Below are 27572 nucleotides of genomic sequence, written 5' to 3'. Positions count from 1 at the left end.
ACTTTTTAAACAGCACACAACTTATTTACACACAATTTTTGTATATAATAGTTACCGTTTATTATTAACACCAACAATCGCCTAAAAGTATGCCAACATTTCAATGAAATTTTATTTAAAATTTTTTTTATTGTTTGGAAATTCTCTTTCATCTGCCATATTTTTGCAAATAATATAGTGCAAAGTGTGACTAACAATAAAAAGAAGCTTCCGAAAATTCCTATGCACTTTTAAAAGAGGGTATCGATTGAAAAACGTCATTTTTGAAAACGTATTATAAAAGGTTGTATGGTTGTTCGTGGAAAGTGTTTCAGTAGTTTTTAAAAAGTGGCACAAATAATGGATAAAAAATAATAGAAGCAAGATTAATTGCATCAACTGAAATATTGATATTCTGAATTGATACATAATCGATAGATTCCCCGAAAGAAAAAATACTTTCCTTCGAAACGAAATTTTAGACAAACGAAAATCCCATTTGTTGTAGAATGTTTTCTTTAAAAGTAAACAAACCCGAATTTTTGGCCAGCATTGCAAAGATTGTCTCTAAACTTGTTTAATTTTAAAAAAACGTTGTTTGAGTCAAAGAAAACTTAGCTTGTCTAAAAATTCGTTCCTCCCAAAAGCAAAACTCTTCTTTCAGTGTAGAGAAATATGTAATTCCTTTAAAAAAATATTTAAATATTTGCATACTTTCAGGCTGTTGCATGTTATTCTAAAAGTTAGCATATTGCTCGTGTAACGAAAGTTCAAAATTGCTTAATGGCTTAATATAAAGATCGTGAACTTTACCAGAATTGATTTGTTGTCTATTTCAAAAATTTTTCATAAAAATACTGGCATACTCTCAGGCGGTGCATGCTTTCAAAAGTAAGTATAAAGGGAAAAAAGTTTTGTAACAGTACTATATAAGTTTTTAAATATTGTTTTTTTTTTTAAATAAATTTTATTCGTTATTTTTCCAAACTTTGATTGTTGAGGAGACATTAAATATTAATAAAACCTACATATACTATATTGATGACTATGAACTCTGGTGTTTTTTGGCTTAAAGTTGTTAACATAATTTTTTAAAACTTTTCCAGTTACAATTCCCTGGACAGTTTTTAAAACTTTCAACATTTCAAAAAATAAAAAAAAAACAGTAAGCATTATAAATTATTTAAGAAAATATGTTCTAAATGCATACACAACATAACAAGAAAGGTAGATTTTATGTGAAAGCCATAGCTAGTGGAATAGAAGGGAGAAAATAATCCCTGTTATAACTACAATGTGCTGCTTGTTTTCTCTAAAAAAAAAAAACAAAATTCTTTAATTTATTCTAAGCTCATAGAATATTAAATAGTCTGGATACCTCACACACACACACATACAAATAATCACACGTGACAAAACTCATTTTAACCCACCAACCTAGAAATATTCATTCAAGCATTTCACTGAAGACAAGCGAAGAAAAACAAAAACCTCACACCACCCCGCAACGACGGACGTAATAATAGTTAAACAAAAGCAAAAGTAAAATACAAACATATTGAATTAGAGCTGGGATACATAGAATAAACATCCAACCAAAAAAATAAAACTCATAATAAATTTGTCACAAAATCCTAGTGTTATACATCTTACAAGGAATTAATCCAGGTCCAAACAACCACTTGTACACACAAATCACCTAAAGAACACAAATTATGGGCAAAATACATGAACAAGCTACGAAATGATTATTTCTGGTAGAGAAAATGATTGTTTGATCAGTTGTTGTGAAAATCCCAAAAAGAATTTTATAGGGGCGGGCCATACACGTTAGGCAAGTCTGTGGAAGACATCAACAACAGCAGTCCGATGACTGACCAAACGAAATTCAATCCAACATGTCAAGGCTTTGTGACTGCCTATGGCCTACAACACCTTTGGCATGAGAAAGGTCTTAAATCAGGTGTTTAAATTAATTAAAAATATACCAAAGTCTATTTAAAGAATTTTGTACAAATGTCCATGTTTAAATGGCCCATAATAAAAGGCACGAGAAAAATGTATAAGTAGCCAAACCCAAGCCAAAATATAGGCTCACGCACTTAAAATCCAGTCATCCGGTCATTTTATTTGGCCAACAGATGTTATGCTTCCATGGCTAAAAAGAAAATCCCAAATTGAGTACATTAACTAGTCCACATATACTGTGGCAACATAAACATATGCCTACGGCAGAGAAAGAATTTCGAGTTATATTGCTTGAATAAGCACAAATCCGGAATAGAATATGCGAATGTACGAGGTCAAATTATTTTTATAGGAAATTTTGTCAAAAATTCTATAGCCATGAATTTTTGAAAAAATTTTGTCAAATTTTCTTGTCTATAGAATTTTTTTTTTCAAAATTACTTGTCTGTGGGAAATTTTTTCAAAAATTTTTTTATCTATGGCAAATTGTTTCGTCCATATGAAATTTTGTAAAATTTGACAAAATTTCTCACTTATAGGAAGTTTTGCCAAAATTTCTTCTATCTATATATCTATAGTACATATTGTCAAAATTTCTTATCTATAGACATTTTTGTAAAAATTTCTTCTCTATAGGAAATTTTATGGAAATTTCTTGTCTAAGGGATATTTTGCCAAATTTCTTCTTTATAGGAAATTTTGTCAAAAATGTCTTATTTGTAGGAATTTTTATAAAAATTTCATTTCTATAGGAAATTTGACAAAATTTCTCACTTATAGGAAGTTTGCCAAAATTTCTTGTCTATAGCTAATTTTATAAAAAATTCTATTTTATCAAAATGTCTTGTCTAAAGGAAACTCTTGCAAAATTTCTCGGCTACAGAAAATTCTATCAACATTTATTGTCCATAAGAAATGTTGTCAACGTTTTTGTTTTTTGGGAATTTTATAAAAATTTATTTTTTATAGGAAATTTTGATAATTCTTTTTTTTTATTTATAGCACATATTCTTAACATTTCTTGTCTTTGGGAAATTTTGTCAAAATTTCTTGTCTATATGACATTTTGTCAAAATTTCTTGTATATAGAATTTTTTTTGTCAAAATTTCTTGTTATGGGAATTTTGATAAAACTTATTGTCTATGGGACATTTTGTCAAAATTTCTTGCCCATAGAATTTTTTTTTTAATTTCTTGTCTATAGGAAATTTTGTCAAAATTTCTTCTTTATAGAAAATTTTGTCAAAATTTCCTCTTATAGAAAAGTTTGTCAAAATTTCTTTTCTATAGACAATTTTATTAAAATTATTTCTTTATAGAAATAATTTCTATATAATTTATAGAAATTTATAGACATTTATAGAAATAATAATTTCTTTATAGAAATAGTCAAAACTTCTTCTTTATAGAAAATTTTGTCAAAATTTCCTCTCATAGAAAAAATTGTCAAAATTTCTTTTCTATAGACAATTTTATTAAAATTATTTCTTTATAGAAAATTTTGTCAAAATTTCTTTTGTATAGCAAATTTTGTCAAAATTTCTTTTCTAAGGGATATTTTGTCAAAATTCTCGTCTACAGGAAATTTTGTCAAAATTTCTTTTCTATACAAAATGTTGTCAAAATTTCTTCTTTATAGAAAATTTTGTCAAAATTTCTTTTCTAAAGTAAATTTTGTCAAAATTTCTTGTCTAAGGGATATTTTGTCAAAATTCTTGTTTATAGAAAATTTTTTTTTAAATTTCTTCTATATAGGAAATTTTCTAAATATTTCTTCTTTATAGAAAATTTTGTCAAAATTTTTAGTCTAAGGATATTTTGTCAAAATTTCTTTTCTATAGCAAATTTTGTCAAAATTCTTGTCTATAGGAAATTTTGTTAAAATTTCTTCTCTATAGGAAATTGTCTAAAAATTTCTTCTTTATTGAAAATTTTCACACAATTTCTTGTCTAAGGGATATTTTGTCAAAATTCTTCTTTTCTATACAAAATTTTGTCAAAATTTCTTCTTTATAGAAAATTTTGTCAAAATTTCTTTTCTAAAGCAAATTTTGTCAAAATTTCTTGTCTAAGGGATATTTTTTCAAAATTGTTTATAGGAATTTTTTTTTAATTTCTTCTATATAGGAAATTTTCTAAAAATTTCTTCTTTATAGAAAATTTTGTCAAAATTTTTAGTCTAAGGATATTTTGTCAAAATTTCTTTTCTATAGCAAATTTTGTCAAAATTCTTGTCTATAGGAAATTTTGTTAAAATTTCTTCTCTATAGGAAATTGTCTAAAAATTACTTCTTTATTGAAAATTCTCAATCAATTTCTTGTCTAAGGGATATTTTGTCAAAATTCTTCTCTATAGGAAATTTTGTTAAAATTTCTTCTCAATAGGAAATTTTGTTAAAATTTCTTCTCAATAGGAAATTTTGTTAAAATTTCTTTTCTATAGGAAATTTTGTCAAAATTTCCTCTTTATAGAAAATTTTGTCAAAATTTCCTCTTATAGAAAATTTTGTCAAAATTTCTTTTCTATAGCAAATTTTGTCAAAATTTCTTTTCTATAGCAAATTTGTAAAAATTTCTTGTCTAAGGGATATTTTGTCAAAATTCTTGTCTATAGGAAATTTTTTCAAAATTTCTTCTTTATAGAAAATTTTGTCAACATTTCTTTTCTATAGGAAATTTCGTCAAAATTTCTTGTCTAAGGGATATTTTGTCAAAATTCTAGGAAATTTTTGTTAAAATGTCTTCTCTATAGGAAATTTTCTAAAAATTTCTTTTTTATAGAAAATTTTGTCAACATTTCTTGTCTAACTGATATTTTGTCAAAATTTCTTCTTTATAGAAAATTTTGTCAAAATTTGTTTTCTATAAAAAATTTGGTCAAAATCTCTTCTTTATAGAAAATGTTGTCAAAATTTCTTTTCTAAAGCAAATTTTGTCAAAATTTCTTGCTTAAGGGATATTTTGTCAAAAGTCTTGTTTATAGGAAATTTTTTTTAAAATTTCTTCTCTATAGGAAATTTTCTAAAAATTTCTTCTTTATAGAAAATTTTGTCAAAATGTCTAGTCTAAGGGATATTTTGTCAAAATTTCTTTTCTATACAAAATTTTGTCAAAATTTCTTCTTTATAGAAAATTTTGTCAAAATTTATTTTCTAAAGCAAATTTTGTCAAAATTCTTGTCTGTAGGATTTTTTTTAAATTTCTCCTCTTTAGGAAATTTTCTAAAAATTTCTTCTTTATAGAAAATTTTGTCAAAATTTCTAGTCTAAGGATATTTTATCAAAATTTCTTCTTTATAGAAAATTTTGTCAAAATTTCTTTTCTATAGAAAATTTTGTCAAAATTTATTCTTTATACCAAATTTTGTCAAAATTTCTTTTCTATAAGAAATTTTATTAAAATTTCTTCTCTATAGGAAATTGTCTAAAAATATCTTCTTTATTGAAAATTTTCACACAATTTCTTGTGTAAGGGATATTTTGTCAAAATTATTCTCTATAGAATATTTTGTTAAAATTTCTTCTCTATACGAAATTTTGTTAAAATTTCTTTTCTATAGGAAATTTGGTCAAAATTTCTTCTTTATAGAAAATTTTGTCAAAATTTCTTCTTTATAGGAAATTTTGTCAAAATTTATTCTTTTAGGAAATTTTGTCGAAATATATTTTGTATAGGGAATGTTTTCAAAAATATTCTTGTCTATACCAACTATTCTCTAAATTTGTTGTCTATAGGAAATTTTGTCAAAATTTCTTCTCTATAGGAAAGTTTGTAAAAACTTTTGGTGTATAGAAAATTTTGTCAAAATTTCTTGGCTATAGGAAATTTTTTCACAATTCTGTATATACGAAATTTTATACAAATTTCTTGTCTGCAGGAATTTTTTTTGTTTTACATTTCTTGTTTATAGAAAGTTTTGTCAAAATTTCTTGTCTGTAAAAAATTTTGTCAAAATTTTTGTCTATAGAAAATTTTTGTCTATAGGGAATTTTGTCAAAATTTTTGTCTATAGGAAATTTCGTCAACGTTTCTTGTCTATAAAAAATTTTGTCTATAGAAGATTTTGTCAAAATTTAGACAATAAATTTTGACAAAATATTCTATAGACAAAAATTTTATCAAAAAATCATTTCTATAGAATTTCTTTTTTCGATTTAATTTTTACGGAATATTAAGTAAAAAATTTTACCTCCCAAACTAATTTTTTTTCAAATTTCTATTTTCCTAAAAAAAGTTTTTCTCTACCTTTTTAGAAGCCCCCCGTTTTAATTTCACACTCCCCCCTCATAATTTGAACCTTTTATATATTTTTTCCCATAGTTTCTATTACTCCTTTCCATTGCTTGACCAAGTTATTTCCCAATTTCTTTTTCCCAGAGAACAGTTTTAATCCGCTTTTGAATTTGGTAATTGGTATAATTCCCCAATAAGAACATCAACCAACGAACAACGACGACAATAACACATTGAAAAGCATGACCAATGTACCAGAATCATCAGCAGCCCACTTTTGAAGTGGGGTTACCCAAACAATACCCAGGGAAATTGTCGAAATATGTTAGGGACAAAGGCATTAAAGAGATTATTGAAGCATGAAAGTTATTTTCTTCTTTTTCGTGCAGTGGTTAGAGACTCGAGACTCGAATGTGGGCGAAACCGTTCTTTCTTGTTTTAGAGAGAAGTGTTTTTCTTGTTACACTTGAAATTGAATTTCAAGAGCAGATCAATGGATAAACGACGATGAATGGCAGGACGGACGGACAAATTTCTCATACTCACGAAAATCTTTAATGGAAACTTTTAAGTCGAGGAAGTCGTTATTGGTTTGAGGATTTGTTAGAGACTATTTCCGGTTCATCAGGTTGTGAAATAAAGTGGGGGGCAAAATGAGATTGGTCTTTAAAATGATTGGAGGGAAATAAAAATGTTTGTTGGATTGAAAAAAGTTTGGAAGCATCTCACAAGAAAACAGGGGCTTACAAGATATGCATGTAAAGGAAAATTAAAAAATATATATAAAAAAAAAAAAAACAAATTTAAAAGTATTAAACTTCAATTAAAAAATTTAATTAAATTTGTAACTGTCTATAAAAAAAAGAGGGTTGTAGGCTGTTAAGAATATGCAAATTAAACTAATTAATTTTAGTCTATTTTTTATTAAACTATTTACCCCATATTAAACTTTACCCCAATTAAAACTTTTTTAATTTATTTTTTCTTATTAAAATTATTTAATATAAATTGATTTTTTGAGGAAATTATATAATGTTTTTAATTAATTTTATTTTAATTTTATTGCCAATATTTTACCCTCATTTACCTTTATTTCATTAATTTCCCACAATTTCGGATTGATCTATGTTTGCATTTGAAAAAAACCTAATTAAGAAATCATTAATTTGTTAATTTTTGGATCCCACTTATCACCATTAGTGTTTCAAGTTTTATTTTATTTAACAAATTGTGCGTGCTGTCTTTTCTAATTAACCTCATGAAATTAGCCATTGATCCTTCAGACAGGCATTAAATTCTCCACTAAGAACTATGGGCCTAAACACAAGAGTAACAAATTTCAATCTTAATAAGATAATGTAATAAATCCTCATTTCATGTTGAAAGGTTTCCAAAGCAATAGCCAGCAGCTGGCCGCCTGCCTACCATCATTACTACCAGACTTATGTCATTGGTTCTGAACCACATTGCCGCCTTTGAATTCTAAGAAAGCCCACAAGGAAGTAGAAAAATCTAAAAAGGAAATTTAAACACCTGATTTAATATAATGAGAAAGTTAATGATTTCCAGCAAATATAAATAAATTTGAGAGTAAGCATATTGTCCAACATTTTTTTGCTACCATCCATCTCCAGCATTCACAAAACAAAGCCATTAGCCTCATGTAACAGGCAAAGGACGAAATTTCATCAACTCTGGAATATTTGAAATTTTCAAATTTATCAAAAAGTAAATGTCATGGTGTCTTTTTATAATGCCCCACTCAGATTACTTTCTGCCATTGAAATGAGAAAAGTTAGTCGGGAGGCGGAGAAAAGAAAAATAGGATCCACGAATGTATTCAATGACTCTGTGTTTTCCTATTCAGTGCGTAAAATAAATGGCCCTCACTTAGATATAAACTCAAGCAAATCAGACTTTTATTCTACCCACCATACGAAAGCAACGAATTCATCCAAATTGCTATTTAAATAAGAAAACAAGGAAATTGTGAATTGAGAGCACTTAGGAAATCCCCACGAGCCCCACCCAAGACCCCCCTTTTTTAGCCAAGGTTCACATGACATTGGAATGAGATGAGGAAATGGGTGATTTAAAAGGTACAAAACCGTAAAACTTAATACGTTAATATATCAAAATATAACATCGACAACACCTACTGCCAACCAGGATGAGAATCTGTTTTTTTTTGGGGTTTTCCATTTCTAACGCAAAAAAATAAATCATGTGTGTCCCCAAAAAACAAAAAAAGGAGATCTGGAGAATTTAAAAGATTTTTCTTCCAGCTATTTGCCCATCATTTTCTTTGAGTGCCGGATGAAAGATGAAATGAAATATTTTGAATAATAAAATCAAGGTACAAATATTTCCCTGCAAATATTTTCTAGACTTGAATTTTTCGGTAAATGGGCCAAATGGAGCAAATACTTTGAAATAAATTTGGTTTGTTCGTTTAAGCTAAGCCAGGTCAACTTGTTGTAGCTAGTGGATACAAATCATCCACTTCGTTATGAAATCTCATAAATTTAAAAGACGCTATGAAAAGGACAGTGACAGATATGAAGAAAAATTTTGGGATTTGGATCACAGTGTTTAAAAAAATAAATAATTTTGAATAAAAATTTCCTACAAATTATTAACAAAATCTTCTGTAAACACCAAATTTGGACGAAATTTTCAATCGAGAGAAAACGACTAGAAATATTGACAAAATTTCCAATGGACAGGAAATTTTGATAAAATTCCTATAGAAATAGAATTTTGAAAAAAAAAGTTCCTATAGAAATGAAATTTCGAAGAAAAAAAATCCTATAGAAAGAAATGTTGGCAAAATTGAAATTTTTTAAATGAAATTTTGATAAAATTTTCTATAGACAAGAAATTTTGAAAAAATTTCCTATGGAAAGGAAATTTTGACAAAATTTCTATAGACAAGAAATTTTGAAAAAATTTCCTATAGACAAGAAATTTTGAAAAAATTTCCTATAGACAAGAAATTTTGAAAAAAATTCCTATAGACAAGAAATTTTGAAAAAAATTCTGTAGAAAGAAAAGTACACAAAAATGAAATTTTTGAAATTAAATTTTGACAAAATTTTCTATAGACGAAAAATTTTGACAAAATTTTCTTAGGCGAGAAATTTTGACAAAGGTTTCTATAGGCGAGAAATTTTCACAAAATTTTCTATGGACGAGAAATGTTGACAAAATTTTCTATAGGCCAGACATTAGGACAAAATTTTCTATTAAGGATACATTTTGACAAAAATTTCTATATACAAGAAATTTTGACAAAATTTTCTCTATTGACAAGAAATATTGACAAAATTTCCTATGGACAGGAAATTTTGATGAAATTCCTATAGAAATAGAATTTTGACAAAATTTCCTATAGAAATAATATTTTGAAGACAAAAAAAAATCCTATAGAAAGAAATGTTGGCAAAATTGAAATTTTTTAAATTAAATTTTGACAACAATTGGAAATTTTGAAAAAATTTCCTATGGACAGGAAATTTTGAAAAAATTTCCTATGGATAGAAAATTTCGACAAAATTTTTCGTAGACGAAAAAATTTTGACATTTAGGCGAGAAATTTTGACAAAATTTTCTATAGACGAGAAATTTTGACAAAATTTTCTATAGACAAGAAATCTTGACAAAATTTTCTAGAGACAACAAATTTCGACAAAATTTTCTTAGGCGAGAAATTTTTACAAAATTTTCTATAGAAATAAAATTTTGGTAAAATTCCTATTGAAATACCATTTTGACAAAATTTCTTATAGAAATGAATTTTTGAAGAAAAAAAATCCTATAGAAAGAAACGTTGACAAAATTAAAATTTTTGAAATGAAATTTTGACAAAATTTCCTATAGACAATAAATTTGTGAAAAAAATTCCCATGGAAAGGAAATTTTGACAAAATTTCCGATGGACAGGAAATTTTGAAAAAATTCCTATAAAAATAGAATTTTGCCAAATTTCCTATTGAAATCAAATTTTGAAAAAAATTCTGTAGTAAGAAAAGTTTACAAAAGTGAAATTTTTGAAATTAAATTTTGACAAAATTTTCTATAGACGAGAAATTTTGACAAAATTTTCTATAGACGAGAAACTTTGACAAAATTTTCTATAGATAAGAAATTTTGACAAAATTTTTTAGGCGAGTAATTTATACAAAATTTTCTATAGACGAGAAATTTTTACAAAATTTTTTTAGGCGATTAATTTTGACAACATTTTCTATAGGCCAGACATTTGGACAACATTTTCTATTAAGGAGAAATTTTGACAAAATTTTCAATAGACAAGAAATTTTGACAAAATTTTCTATTGAAAAAAATTTTTGACAAAATTTTCTATAGACAATCAATTTCGACAAAATTTTCTATAGACGAAAAAATTTTTCAAAATTTTCTATATTAATGAAATATTGACAAAGCTTTCCATAGGCAAGACATTTTGAATATATCTGCTATAGATAAAAAATTTTGATAAAATTTGCCATGTACAGGAAATTTTGATAAATTTCATATAGAAATAGTGTTTTGACAAAATTTCCTATGGACAGAAAATTTTTACAAAATTTTCTAAATGAATGAAATCTTTAAAAATTTTAATATACAATAAATTTTGACGAAGTTTTCTATGTATAGGAAATTTCAAAAAAAATTCCTGTGTACATAAAATTTTAACAAAATTTTCCACGAGTAGGAAGTTTTGCGACCATATGTCATTTAGACAAGGAAGTTTTACATAATTTTCTATCGACAAGAAATTTTGAGAAAATTTTGTATATACAAGATATTTTGACTAAATTTTCTATAGATAAAATTTTTTCTATAGATATGAAATTCTATAGAACTGAATTGTGATATGAAAATTTGAAAAATTTCCTATAGCCAGAAAAGTTTGACTACATTTCCTATAGACTAGAAATTTTGACAAAATTTCCTATAGACTAGAAATTTTGACAAAATTTTATATAGACTAAACGTTTTGACAAAATTTCCTATAGACTAGAAATTTTGACAAAATTTCCTATAGACTAGAAATTTGGACAAAATTTTATATAGACATGAAAATTTGAGAAAATGTTCTATAGAACGTAACAGTGGAATGAATATCCGATAAAAATTCTTATAACTAGAAATTACGACAAAATTTCCTATGGAAAGCACATGTTTACAAAATTTTGTATAGACAAGAAATTTTGACAAAATTTGCTAAAGATAACAAAAATTTGCAATATTTACTATAGACATGACATTTTGAGATAAATTTCTATAGAACTGAATTGTGAAATGATAGTTTGACAAAATTTCAGATAGACTAGAAATTACGACAAAATTTCCTATGGATAATAAATTTTTACAAAATTTTGTAAAAGCAAGAAATTTTGAGAAAATTTTCAATAGAATTGAATTGTGAAATGAAAGTTTGACTCAATTTTCTATAGACAGGAGATTTTGAGAAATTTTTCTATACACATGAAAGTCAGAGAAAATTTCCCGTAGGAATGGAATTTTGAAAAAAATCCTATAGACAAGAAATTTTGGTAAAATTTCTTATAAATAACAAATTTTGACAACATTTTATATAGATAAGAAATTTTAACAAAATTTTCTATCGATAAACAATTTGTGATACAAATTTCTATAGACATGAAAATTTTGAGAAAATATAGAACGTAATAGTGGAATGAAAGTTTCCAAAAATTTCCTATAACCAGAAAATTTAGACAAAATTTTCCAAAGACTAGAAATTATGACAAAATTTCCTATGGAAAATAAATTTTTACAAAATTTCCTATAACCAGAAAACTTTGACAAAATTTCCCATAGACCAGAAATTATGACAAAACTTCCTACAAAAAAAAAAATTGACACAATTTTCAATAAATTTCCTATATCCAAAAATTTTGACAAAATTTTCCAAAGACTAGAAATTATGACCAAATTTCCTATAGAAAAATTGACACAATTTTCTATAGAAAGGAAATTGTGAGAAAATTTTCTATAGACATGAAAGTTTGGGAAAATTTCCAGTAGAAATGGAATTATGAAAAAAATCCTATAGACAAGAAATTTTTATAAAAGTTCCTATATAGAAAAGAAATTTTGACAAAATTTTGTATAGATAAAACAAATTTGGCAACATTTCCTACAAAAAATGAAATTGTGAAAAAATTTTAAAAATTGAGTTTTAAAAAAATTTCCTATAGAAATGTAATTTTAACAAAATGTTCGTTGATTCCGTATAACAAATTTTTATATAAAATCTTTCAAATACAAGATTAAATCCCATTTTGTTGATAGTTTTATGGTTTGACTACAGCAACCTTTAAATTGAATTCCACTAAAATGTTTTCCTTTAAACATAAATAACTATATCCTCTTTTCCTATTTGATTCCCGTATTTAATATTCTTTAACTATCTGCTCAAGTGTTAGTCACTGTCACCAACCATTTATTAGAAGAAAAAAAAAGACCATGAAAAAATCTGAAATCCACTTAATTTTTTTTTCGTCATCACTTACTTTTCTCACTAGAAATTCAATATAACTTAGTAGAGAAAAATTAGAGAAAAAAGTTTTATGAAAAAAAAAAATATATGCCATAGCTGAAAACTGAAGGATAGGTGGTTGAGTTGCTTGTATGCCAATCTTCTGGTCCGCCTCTAAGTTGGCTTGTATAGTTGAAGAAATAAGAAATGACTATTCATTTTTGTATTGTGTGTTTAAGGCAAAGAAAAATGAAAAAAAAAATGGAAAGAAACAAACAAAAAAAGAAAATCGGGGTCGTCTTTGGCCTTAAGTATGCTTCTGTTAGTGATGTTCGTTGTTAGTATGGTTCGTTAAGTAAGGATAACCAAAAGGTCTTGCACAACCACACCTCCATACCAGACACCAACACTAATGTAGTTGGTAACGATTGAGTAGACAACAGCAATACGACTTTATATACGATTGGTAACAATTGGGTATGCACAATGGAGCATTAAGAAAAATTTCATAAAATATATTTTTGTTGTTTAAATTTAATTTCAATTTAATTCAATTCGAATTAATTGAAGTAAATTAATTTTTATAAAAATTTTTTAATTTTGACAAAGTTTGGTATTGAAGTTAAAGTTCTTTTTTTTAAGATTTTGACAATATTTTCTATAAACAAGAAAATTTGACAAAATTTCCTATAAAGAATTTTTTTTATAATTTTTTTAAAAATTTTTGCAGAACTAAAATTAATTAATTTAAATCAAAACCATTCAAATTTAAATATAATTTAATTCTATAAAATTTAATTCAATGTAAAATAAATTAATAAATATAATAATTCAATAAAATAAACACCTTAATTAAATTGGACTTAATTGAAGTAAAATAAATAAAAAAATAGAAACATTTTGACAAATTGAAGTAAAATAAATTTTATTAAAAAAAGAAATATTTTGACAAAGTTTTCTATGGAAATTAAATATCTTATAGGAAATTAAATTTCGATAGGCAAGAAATTTTAACAATATTTTCTTTAGACAAGAAAATTTGATCAAATTTCCTATAGAAAAGGAAGTTTTAAAAATTATAGTGGACATAAAATTAATAAATTCAAGTCAAAAATCACTCTAATTTAAATAGACGTTAATCCAATAAAATTTAACTTAATCTAAAATAAATTACAATAAACATAATTTAACAAAAAAAATATTTATTTAATTAACTTAAGTTACATTGAAAATAAAAAATAATTAAATAAAATAATTAAAAATTAATAAATTAAATAAAGCTAAACTAAAATAATTTTAATTAGAACATTATTTAATTAAAAAAATAATTAAGAAAACAATTCACTTAAATTAATACATAAAAAATAATTATACTAAAAATTAAAATTAACAATAAATAGTTAAATTAAATAAATAAAATAAATTAAATTAACTTATAATAAATTATTTTATTTAAAAATTTATTTAATTATTATATTAAGAAAGTACATAATATTACACTACAAAAATGCATATTAACAACTAAACTAAATTAATTTTAATTAAAATTTATTTAATTAAAATAAATTAAGAAATCGACTAATTTAGTTAAATAATTAAAATACAATAATTTTCAAATATATACAAAAAATCAAATTAACAATACACACAAAAAACATTTTTTTCTGATTCAATCACGAAATTAATTGATCCAATTAATTTTTTAATTAAAATGTCTTCAATCACAAAAATGATAGTATCAATTAAAAAAATAATTGATCCAATTAAAAAAATAACTGATACTATATTTTTTTGTGATTAATTTTTGTTTCAATTAAAAAAATTGTTGAATATTTTTTAAAATTCAATTAAAAATTTAATTGGAAAAATTTTCTGAAATTTTTTTCTGTGTAAATACTTAAATTAAATAAATTAATTTAAATTAAATTATATTAATGAAAATTTTAGTTAATTGAATTAAATTAAAATTAACAATACACAAGAAAAACATTTTCTGATTCAATCACGAAATTAATTGATCCAATTAATTTTTTAATCGAAATGTCTTCAATCACAGAAATGATAGTATCAATTAAAAAATTAATCGATCCAATTAAAAAATTAATTGAAACTATTAATTTTTGTGATTGATTTTTGTTTCCATTAAAAAAAATTGTTGAATATTTTTTAAAATCCAATTAAAATTTTAATTGGAAACATTTTCGTGATTTTTTACTGTGTAAATACTTAAATTAAATAAATTAAATTAACTTAAACTAAATTATTTTAATGAAAAATTATTTATTTAATTAAATTAAAAAATTATTTAATTTAGTTAAATAAAATAAAAAATATTTTTCTTTTTAACATTTATTTCTAAGTTAAATGTTTTTAATTAGCTTAAGTACACTAGATATAATTTCGTGGAATTCAATTGATTTTTTTAGACTCAAATTAAATTAATGAATTAATAAAAACAATTTTATATAAAATTCATATTTTCACAGTATCCCTACTGTGCCTTGTATGTAGAGCATAATTTCACTTCCCACCTGCTGAGCTACAAAAAGGACATTCTAATATAACTGCTGCTACGATTGCTATTACTACTATACTACACAAACGACTACTTACCGTTAACAAATCCTTGCGTGAAATATTTTTCAACTGCAATATATTGCGCACGGTACCATCTGGAAGAATTTGAAATGAATCATCGACCAAGGCATGTTCACGCCACCAGGAGACACGTGGTGGTGGCACACCACCGCTTGATAAACATGTTATATTAATGCTTTCACCTTCCAAATAGGGACCGGCTGTTTGGTCCCTTATTGCGGCGCCCTGATCATCGAGTATTGTCAGATGGGTAGGCGGTACTGAAAAACGAAAAAAAGAGAAAAAAAAAACACATCATTACATGGACGATAAAAAAATGAATTGCTTTAAATGTGACTCCATGCTTTGAGGGTGAGGGTAAAATTAAGTTAAGATAAATTATTAAATATGAGGTAGTACAAAAAAAAACACAAAATGGGTGGTTTAAGATTTTCTTTTATCCCTCTTATGCTACTGTAGGGGAAGCAAGAAGATTTGAACCAGGAACTAAGCTTTCTACAGATGGCAGATGATTCATTTGCTTATCAAGGCCATAAATTGGTCTCATAAATTTAAGGAAAACATTTAGCAAAACAAAAAACCTATATAGGAAAATATGGTAGACAATTTATAATTACAAAAAATGTTAAAAACATAAACAAAGGTGACTAAATTAATTACAAAATAAAAAAAAATAAAATATGTTCCTTTCTTTTTTTTTCCAGTTTTCCATTTGAAAATATCCTTCTTTATAAAATTAAATGAATTGCCCATTGACTTTGTGGCCATAAAAATCCATGATACAATAAAATATCCCTCCCCCCCTTCATCAATGATATCAACAGTAATCAACTTTTTTACATTACAAATAAACCACAATCCCTGAACCTGCTACTCCACAGAGCTTTAGTCCTTTGTTGATTTTTCATGGAAACTTACCCAATACGGTTACATTTATCCTCCAATTACGCGTTGGTGATTTATGAAAATCCACCCGGCATTTGTACAAACCGGCATCATTGGGCTGTATATTTTTAATCCTTAAAGCTGGTGGATTTGAGTCATAATAAAAATGTGCCTTATGTTTGAAAACATTCTCATCTGCCCATGGGATGCCTTGATGTAGTGAACGTCCTCTAGCATCGAAACTAGAAAAAAGGACAGGGAGAGAAAGAGACAGAGAGAAAAACAAAAAGCGTAAGTTAAATTGCCATATATATTTGCGTGTGTGTATATGTGTGTAGAGGAAACGGAAACCATATTGTATATAAATATAAATAAAATATGAGTCTTTTATAGTTGGAAACTTATTATGAAAGTTTTCCATTTTTTTTTGCCTTTGTAAACATAAGCTCTAAAGATTTTTAATATTTACAAACAAAACAAAAGAACTATATATTTGTGAAACTTGTTGTGTGTGTTTTTTTATTTTTTCTTAAACAAGAAGAAAGAGATCCTGGAAGTAAATTTGAAAATCTATAGGGCTTAGAACCCCTTGTCACTTTTTAGACCTACTTACATATTTATATCGGGAATTTTTTTAAAATGATTCAATCTAATTTTAAAGATTTTCTATAGTTAATGTTTTTGAAACTTAAATGGCAAATTTACAACTCTGCTATGTCAGATGATAACATTTTTAATTTTAATTTTAATTTTTTATTTTTAATTTTAATTTTCATTTTCATTATAATTTTAATTTTAATTTTAATTTTAATTTTAATTTTAATTTTAATTTTAATTTTTTAATTTTTAATTTTAATTTTAATTTTAATTTTAATTTTAATTTTAATTTTAATTTTAATTTTCATTTTAATTTGAATTTTAATTTTTTTTCTGCAAGTCTATATGCCATATATTTTTTTTTTTTTCATTTTTGTGCCACATTTTTTTGACATGTTTTGCAAAGTTTTTATTATTTCGTTTTACACCCTTCGTTTTATTTATATTTTGAACCATATACCCTTCTTAAGATCTACCCATATAATTGTTAACTGAAATCTTTTAAAATGAATGAATGTAATTGTAACATTTTTGGTGTGCCAATTTTTGGCATTTTTGTGCCACTTTTTTCTATGAAAAATTTTAATCAATACCTTTATACCCCTAATCATAGTTTGGGGGTTATACTAACTTTGGAATTAGTTTTAAAACAAATCGAAATATTGCTCTTACATCCCATAAATGCAAAAAAAAATTTTTTTGTGAAATTCTAAATCGACCTATCCCCCGTCCGTCCGTACGCAGACTGTACAAACAAGATATCATCTTCAAGTTTTGTCCAAGGATTTCTTATTGATTTAGGTCTGATGGCATTGCAAGTAAGCCACATTGAACCATATTTGAATACTCTTGCCCCATATAAAGCAAAACCTCGATTTGATTTCGTAAGCCTAGGTTAGGTTAGGTTAGGTGGCAGCCCGATGTATCAGGCTCACTTAGACTATTCAGTCCATTGTGATACCACATTGGTGATCTTCTTCTTAAGCCTACTTGGCAAGTAAATTTCAGACATCAAAATTTTGATGTCAGTTTATGCCCTCCAACTACCAAAAAAAATTGTTTATATCGGTCCATAATTATATATAGCCCTTATATAAACCGATCTGCAGATTTTTTTTTAAAAGCCCCATGGACTAGAAAATTATATTCGATCCGATTGAATTTTCTTGTATATATCCACCAACTGTCATGGCCCCTATATAAGCCGATATCCAGGTTTGATGTTCTGCGAGGCTCTCTGAAAAATGCCCCAAATCAAGGATGACCTAAAACATATATGAAAAATGGCCCAAATAAACAATGGTTCCATAATGTAATTAGTAGGGAATTTGTCATTTTTTGAATACTGAGGAACTTTTTATATGGAAAAATGACCCAATGCAATATTTCAAAAAAAAAAGAAACAAAAGTTATAACCCGCAAAATTGTTGAGTTGTTTTTCATAATGAAAAGTCCCCAAATTTTTAAGATTTTTTTTGGCTATTTTTATGCTCTCCACCATAGGATGGGGGTATATTAACTTTGTCATTCCATTTGTAACACATCGAAATATTGCTCTAAGACCCCATAAAGTATATATATTCTGAGTCGTGGTGAAATTTTGAGTCGATTTAAGCATGTCCGTCCGTCTGTTGAAATCACGCTAACTTCCGAACGAAACAAGCTATCGACTTGAAACTTGGCACAAGTAGTTGTTATTGATGTAGGTCGGATGGTATTGCAAATGGGCCATATCGGTGCACTTTTATGTATAGCCCCCATATAAAGGGACCCTCAGATTTGACTTGCGGAGCGTCTAAGAGAAACATATTTCATCCGATCCGGTTGAATGGTGTTGGTATATGGTCTCCAACAACCATGCAAAAATTGGTCCACATCGGTCCATAATTATATATAGCTCCCATATAAACCGATCCCCAGATTTGGCTTGCGGAACCTCAAAGAGAAGCAAATTTCATCCGATCCGGCTGAAATTAGGTACATGGTGTTGGTATATGGTATCTAATAACCATGCAAAAATTGGTCCATATCGGTCTATAATTATATATAGCCCCCATATAAACCGTTCTCCAGATTTGACCTCCGGAGCCCCTTGGAGGAACAAAATTCATCCGATCCGGCTGAAATTTAGTACGCGGTTTTAGTATATGATCTCTAACAACCATGCAGGAATCGGTCCATATCGGTAAATAATTATATGTAGCCCCCATATAAACCGTTCTCCAGATTTGACCTCCGGAGCTCTTGGAGGAGCAAAATTCATCCGATCCGGTTGAAATTTGGTACGTGGTGAAATTTGGTACATGGCGCTAGTATATGGCCGCTAACAACCACGCCAAAAGTGGTCCGTATCGGTCTATAGTTGTATATAGCCGATCCCCAAAAATAATCTACCAAAATTTTATTTCTATAGAAAATTTTGTCAAAATTTTATTTCTATAGAAAATTTTGTCAAAATTTTATTACTATACAAAATTTTGTCAAGATTTTATTTCTCTAGAAAATTTTGTCAAAATTTTGTTACTATACAAGATTTTATTTCTATAGAAAATTTTGTCAAAATTTTATTTCTATAAAAAAAATTTGTCAAAATTTTATTGCTATAGAAAATTTTGTCAAACTGAATTATATACGTATTTATCGGCCTTTTTTTGTTTAATATATACCCCGTATGGTCTAACTTACAATTGAGAAGACGGTGTTAAGAAATTTTAAGATACCTTGCCATCAGCTAGTGTTACTGCAATCCAATTAATTCGATTGTGGAAGACACTCTTTAGTAGAAGTTTCTATGCAATCCATGGTGGAGGGTACATAAGATTCGGCCTGACCGAACTTACGGCCGTATATACTTGTTTGAATACTGAGGAACTTTTTATATGGAAAAATGGCCCAATGCAATATTCCACAAAAAAAAAGAAACAAAACATTATAACCCCCATATTTGTTAAGTTTTTTCTCATAATGAAAACTCTCCAAATTTTTATGATTTTTTTGGACAATTTTTCATTTTTGTTTTTGGGGCAGTTTTCATTTGAAGCATTTTCAGGGAACCGTTCTGCGACTCCGTGGTAGCAAATTTTATGCGATCCGGTTGAAATTTGCTGTCCTAATATCAAAAGTCACACTCCTCTAGGCGATATGAAAATGGACCCCAGAAAAATGAGCTGCAAAACCCAAAGAAAACAGGGCACTAATATGGGGCGACGTTTTATAATGAATATGAGACCCATTAAAATGAGCTCGAACAATATGTAACTTAAGCATGAAAATAGACCCCAAAATAAGAGTAGCATTCATCTTACTTTTGATTTAGTAATGAATCCTAATTGAAGGGAGAAATATGAAGTTTGTAGAAACAAATTTAATATACGTTCCTGAGTACGAATCTCTGGGTAAACGCGTTAGTCCCATTTTGAACTCTGTTCATAGGAGAAAGTTTTAAGCCCCAGCCGAAGGCCAGCCACACAAAAACAAAATCTGAGGCAATACAACAAAAGTGGTTATATTGCCTCAAATCCCAGAATGCGAAAATTGGACCCACTTGAAAATCGAGCACAATGTCAAAATGGAAATTGGGGTTCATTTTAATTTTAATTTTCATTTGAAATATTGGTTTATTTTCATAAGGCAAACGGAGATCAAAAATAAAATTTTACAAAAATGAACAGTTATTCGACAACAAACATAAAAATTATGTGTTGGTGTTTTCCATATAATTTTTTTGGAGTTTTACTTCATTTAGGAAAATGGGCTAAATATTATGGGGCCTATATTCATTAGGCCTACCCTCTAACTATAACCCAAAAATTGGTAAAATAGAGACTTTATGTAAACCGATACAGAATTGAAATGCTTTATACACCCCTATAGTCTGCAATTTTTATAGAGGAGCATTTTTGTATGGAAAATATGGTGGAGGGTACATAACAGTTGCCCAGACCGATATTTCGGCCTTATGAACTTTTTTTTATGGTAAAAGTTTTGTAGATATAGAGTTAACTCATCCAATTCTATATATGTAACAACTTTTTCCTTTTGATATCATGGTATTTTGAAGCAAACATTAATGTCGCCTGAAAGTATGCAATGATTTTTTTTGATAGGTAAACCGATGAAATGCCAAATAATACTTAGATTAATTTGGGTATACGGTGCAAAGAAACATTAAACAATTTAACAAAAAAAAAATTTACTAAAAAATTAGTGGCTAATTAGTACCAGGTCGCAGTAGCACAGGAGTCAAAGAATTCTAAATATGTTTTCCCCCGCTAACAAACAGAAAATTTAAATAAAATATTCCAAACTTTAAAATATATTTATAATTAAATATATTTATTATTTAGTTTTCTCCTTATAAATCTAAAATCACTTACTCAATTTAAGTAGCTTCAATTTAGTGAAAAATATGCCAATTTTGATGATAATGACCATAAGCTTATAAAAAGACTTTTGATTTTGGTTTACCAAAAACCATGCTTCATTGTACGCTCAGCATCACCATTATGCTTTCTCATGCCTTTTTAATGGAAACATTTTACGACCTAGGATGTTTACCCAATACCGTCCAAAGTCCAAGGTTTCAAGACAATAACGAAATCAGCTCATAGCCAAAAGCGATTATCTAAAATGTGCAACAATTTAAAATTTTTTCCTGCTATAACTTCTCAATCATCTTAAAATTTCTTAATTGTCTACTTAAACTAAAGCCATTTACTAAAGCCAATGTAAAGACACCCGAAAGTCTCATCGATTTGGTCAGGTCTTTGGAAACAGAAACAAGAAACTTTGTTGTTGTTTGGGAATTGGCTTCTTTTGTTTCATTTCATGCCCTACCTGGAGTAAAAACAGAATATGCATAAAAATCCAGGCAATTACCATAAAAACGACGACCAATCTTTAAAAAAAAATATATATGTTGTCATAGAAATGCGCTAAGAGCAGCATCTCTACACACACACACAACTCGGATACCTTAACGTAGACTACCATAAAAAAGAATATAGCAGCCTTTGGCTATGGGCAAAAGGAAAATAGCCCAAAGTTTTCACACCCATGATAAAGTGAGGAAAAAGCTAGGACAACAAAAAACCATAAAGTCCAAATAGACTTATAAAAAGTAAAATACGATCTCTTTTGATACATTCTTGCTCTATTTTTTTTACTGGCTCCCCTTAGCCTTGACTATCTTGATTTGATTTTTTAGGTTTATTTTTTTGGTTTCCCCCATTTCAGTTTAATAGGCCCTAGATGTAGATTTCGTTAGCTTGACTTAGGTGCGTGCAACCATTGTGGGTGTATGTTTTTTTGGTGGAGGGGTAGGGCTGTGCAAGAGTTTTCTTAGTAGGGAGAAAAACTTAACACATAATAAAATAAGAAAAACCAAATCGTAAAATGTGACACGTTTAATTTACTTTTATTAGCTGTCATTCAAAATAACACCCCGATATTGTTGCATGATATCCAGTATGAGTATGCCGGTGTGCATGTGTGTGTGTGTGTAATGAAAAAACTTATGTGTCGTACTCTATGTAAGTATGGCCATGTATCAAATGATCTGTCTGTCAGGGTATCCGTATTAGTTGTACTCTCAGCCACCCAGCTAATAAACAAACAAGTCCGTCAGTGGCCTTTGACATGGAAGTCCTAAAATTTGTGTTGTGATGATGAAATTCAAAAAAACAAAACAAAAAAGAAATACATTGAAAAAATAAATAAATTTTAGTTTTGCTGTAAAATATATTTTTTTATTTATATAAAAAATTTATCCCTGAATAATAATTAAAATTTTTTATAGAAATAAAATGTTGAAATAAAATTTTGACAAACATTTCTATAGAAATAAAATTTCGGCAAAATTTACTACAGAAACAACAACAAAATTTTTAACAAAATTTTCTTCAGAAATAAAATTTTGACAAATTTTCTAAGAAATACAATTTTGACAAAAATTTTTATAGAAAAAAATATACATCTCCAACTACGAGGTAATTTTCCATAAAAATAAAATGTTGAAAAAATTTTCTTTAGAAACAAAATTTCCTACATAAATAAAATGTTGACAAAATTTTCTTTAGAAACAAAATTTTGTGAAAATTTTCTATAGATATAAAAATTTGAAAAAATTTTCTTTAGAAACAAAATTTTGCCAAAATTTCCTACATAAATAAAATGTTGGCAAAATTTTCTTTAGAAACAAAATTTTGACAAAATTTAATATAGAAATAAAATTTTGACAAAATTTTCTATAGAAATAAAATTTTCTATAGAAATAAAACTCTGACAAAATTTTCTATAGAAATAAAATTTTGAGAAAATCTTCTATACAAATAATATTTTGAGAAAATTTTCTATAGAAATAACATTTTGAGAAAATTTTCTATAGAAATAAAATTTTGAGAAAATTTTCTATAGAAATAAAATTTTGACAAAATGTTCTATAGAAATAAAATTTTGAGAAAATCTTCTATAGAAATAAAATTTTGTGAAAATTTTCTATAGATATAAAAATTTGACAAAATTTTCTGTAGAAATAAAATTTTCACAAAATTTTCTATAGAAATAAAATTTTGACAACATTTAATATAGAGATAAGATTTTGACAAAATTTTCTATAGAAATAAAATTTTGACAAAATTTTCTATAGAAATAAAATTTTGACAAAATTTTCTATAGAAATAAAATTTTGACAAAAATTTCTATAGAAATAAAATTTTGACAAAATTTTCTATAGAAATAAAATTTTGACAAAATTTTCAATAGAAATAAAATTTTGACAAAATTTTCTACAGAAATAAAATTTTGACAAAATTTTCTATAGAAATAAAATTTTGACAAAATTTTCTATAGGAAAAATATACTTCTCCAACTAAGAGCTAATTTTCCATAAAAATAAAATGTTGAAAAAATTTTCTTTAGAAACAAAATTTTGACAAAATTTCCTAGAAAAAAAATTTTGACAAAATTTTCTAAAGAAATAAAATTTTTACAAAATTTTCTACAGAAATAAAATTTTTACAAAATTTTCTACAGAAATAAAATTTTAACAAAATTATCTATAGAAATAAAATTTTGTGAAAATTTTCTATAGATATACAAATTTGACAAAATTTTCTATAGAAAATTTTTTAGAAAATTTTCTATAAAAATAAAATTTTGAGAAAATTTTCCATAGAAATAAAATTTTGACAAAATTTTCTATAGAAATAAAATTTTGACAAACTTTTCTATAGAAATAAAATTTTGAGAAAATTTTCTATAGAAATAACATTTTGTGAAAATTTTCTATAGAAATAAAATTGTGACAAAATTTTCTATAGAAATAAAATTTTGACAAAATTTTATATAGAAATAAAATTTTGAGAAAATTTTCTATAGAAATAAAATTTTGACAAAATTTTCTATAGAAATAAACTTTTGACAAAATTTTCTATAGAAATGAAATTTTAACAAAATTTTCTATAAAAATAAAATTTTGACAAATTTTTCTATTGAAATAAAATTTTGACAGAATTTTCTATATAAATAAAATTTTCACAAATTTCTCTATAGAAATAAAATTTTGACAAAATTTTCTATAGAAATCAAATTTTGAAAACATTTTCTATAGAAATAAAATTTTGACAAAATTTACTATACAAATAAAATGTTGACAAAACATTCTATAGAAATAAAATTTTGAACAAATTTTCTATAGATATAAAATTTTGACAAAATTTTCTATAGAAATAAAATTTTCAAAAACTTTTTCGTGATTCTATCCCGAATTTAATTATGACCGACTGAAAGGCGATATGCTTGCTTCCTAAACAATGAGAAAACGAATTTTGAATTTCACTAGAATACTAAGGAAAATTAAGTTTTCTTAATTTAATATTTTTTCAGATATACACTGAAAAAAATCAATCGTAAACACAAAGATTACATTCCCTTGAAAATCGAATGCTGTGTTAGCGTAACATATAATACGAATTTCTTTGATACAAAAGTTGTTTCTTGACCAAAATGTTTAAAACTTTTTGTAAAGATGTTTTGTCCTTAAAGGTATAGTGGCAGCCCGATATTTTAGGCTCAATTAGACTACTCAGTCCATTGTGATACCTCAATGGTGAACTTCTCTCTTATCACTGCGTGCTGCCCGATTCTATGTTAAGCTCAATGACAAGGGACCTCCTTTTTATAGGCGAGTCCGAACAGCGTTCCACATTGCAGTTAAACCACTTAGAGTAGCTTTGAAATACTCAGAAATGTCACCAGCAATACTGAGATGGGACAATACATCGCTGAAAAACTTTTTGGTGTTTGGTCGAAACTGGGTTTGGACCCACGACCCTGTGTATGCAAGGCGGGCATGCTAACGATTGTATCACGGTGGCTCCCTAGTTAAGTGATTGGACTTTAGAATGGGTACTTTGGCCTACAAAAAAATTCCGTTGAACTATGATCAACTTGACTTTGATAACCTGAATCTCAATCTCAATGGAATTGTCTTTAAATTCCATGATTTTTTGTATCATGTCAATAAAGCTAATAAGTGTGTCTCAATGTTTGATTTTAAAGGATTTTTTACTTGAAAAATGACATCCATTAGACTTCAAGTCGAACTTGCATCTGGAATGTTATGTCTTCGTAAACACTTCTATAATACACAATGAAAAAAGATGAGCAAATCCCGAAATAACATTCCCACCTTCAAGTGATCAAAACCTAAATATAAAAGTGAATTGAACCTCAACTATGTCCTTAGTTTAATTTTTCGGTTCTTTGGTATTCTTATATCACTACCAAAATAATTTAAGTAAAGACATAGTCTTTGGAACTTGGTAACCTTTTTTTCATGGCATTACGAATTCATACTAAAATCCTCAATATCTCTCACTGTACTCTTCTCGCGGAAAGGGGAAGAGAAAGCCCTTGCATATAAAGATCCTTAGTAGATGTATGTTGTTTTTATTTTAATGACAGGTCGTTGTCACTGTCGTAAATGCTCTGTGGTTCTTGTTGTTGTTGGTATTGTCATTTGACTTCGACATTTTCGTAATCTCACATACACATATATAAGTATTCCCAGCCACCCGCACACACACAAACACATCAATGTTGTTGTTTATTTTGACAAAATTGTGAATCATTTTTGATATGTTGTATTGTCTTGTGCCCTGCCAACATTTGGGTGATAGTTTTATCGTCTTTCGCTAAGATGTCACTATTTCGGATCGCTAGGAAGTTTTCTGGTAGTAAAATCGCAAGCACAGCAACAAAAAAATAACTATCGCGTGGGGTGTTTCCGTTTCGAAACAAATTCGACTCTAACAGCGATCAAAAATCTAAATATAGACTCCATACATCGACATAGCCAATTTTTCAATAGCACCTCTCTGAGAGTACATTTGTGTAAAAAGCCACTATCAACCAACGAGCGTGGGTGGCACAGAGGGAGAGCCTCTGACTTGAAAACGAGAGGTTCCGAGTTCAAAGCTCGGTGCGGCCGATCATCATTTTTATTTTTTAAAAACTAACTATCGCTTTTTTGACTTCTTTTGGTCACTGGTTTGATTCCCCGAGAACACTATCGCGTAGTGGGACATTTGTTCCCGAACGGGGACACTTACTCGATAAGAAAATGATATCGCCTATGAAAGTTTTATCTTCCAGGGTGAATCTACTTCGATACACTTTCGATAGAAAATGTTTGCAGGGTGTTCGTGCTTTAGCATACAGGGATATATTCGCCTTAGGGGGAAACAAATACACCCCCACCCTTCCACCAACGATACATCATTCTAACATCAGACACTGCATTGTAAATTATGGGGAGAGAGTGAGTATTTTCATTTAGAATTTCTTATGTGACCAAGAGTTTGTTTTTCTCACTCTCACTCTCTGTCTCTCACTCACTCACCTTGCTTTGGAATATCTAATGAAAACCTCTAGGAAAACTTTAACAGGGAAATTAAAGTTTTTAATAGATTTGACGTGTGCTATGTAGAGGAGCATGTATCAGCATGACACTCATTCGGGGCCATAACTTTCACAATGGATTTATTTTGATTCGCCCCTACATTTGGGGGAAAAGACAAAGTTTTTTCTGTCAATGCTTTTGTGTGTTGTGCCCTGTGTCATGTCGCATTATTTTTGAAATTGAAAACAGAAGTTGTCGACACAAGAATGCTATTGACACATTGTAGATGGGGGCTTATTAGGCGATAGTACAGCAATTGTTTTTCTTACGAAATTCCCTTTATAATATCTTTTGGAGAATATTTCCCTGGAAATTGTTTTGACATTTCAGGGGCAAAGGCAATTTAATAAATTCTCTGAATTACTAAAATCCTTATATTGTGGACTATTTTCAGAATAACAATGTTCACAAAAATAGCTTAATTTTTAATATGAGAAAATCAAAAGTGGCCACAGGTTCTGGATGAGGTTAAATCTTTAACCCATAGAGAGAAGAAATGGGTTGTGGGTTCTTTGGTAATACTAAAATAAATAAAAATTTAAATTGAAATGTTTGCATAAGATTAAAAAAATCATAACTTCAATTAAATTCATTTTAAAAATATCCCTTGAATTCCACATGGAGTTTCTATTCCACAGGGATTACTTGCTTTGCTCTTATATAGTTATTATATTTTTATTTCTTTTTAAATGTTCTAGCCATATATCCATTGATTTTCCTATGAAAACCATTGAAAATTAATCTATGGGGGATATAACATGTCATGACAATTTGTTCATACTGAAGTAAACTCTGGGGATTGTTTGAAAAATAAACAAGGTTAGAAAAGTGATAAAGCATCAA

At 27.2% G+C, this 27572-nt stretch overlaps 1 protein-coding gene across 1 annotated transcript in view; it reads right to left on the bottom strand.

The window, feature by feature from the left end:
* Positions 1–27572, bottom strand: part of side-V (sidestep V) — a 302304-nt gene that overhangs the window by 78124 nt on the left and 196608 nt on the right. The window contains exons 4-5 of the mRNA XM_075312598.1: positions 16205–16413; positions 15302–15546 (exon numbers count right to left, since the gene is read on the bottom strand). Of these exons, the coding sequence (XP_075168713.1) occupies positions 15302–15546; positions 16205–16413 (454 nt within the window). The remainder of the gene's footprint in view (positions 1–15301; positions 15547–16204; positions 16414–27572) is intronic.

The sequence above is a fragment of the Haematobia irritans genome, chromosome 5 (genome assembly GCF_050003625.1).
Source record: "Haematobia irritans isolate KBUSLIRL chromosome 5, ASM5000362v1, whole genome shotgun sequence".
Taxonomy (NCBI): Eukaryota; Metazoa; Arthropoda; class Insecta; order Diptera; family Muscidae; genus Haematobia; species Haematobia irritans.
Note: the sequence above shows the minus strand (reverse complement) of the source record. Positions and strands in the feature narration are given on the sequence as shown.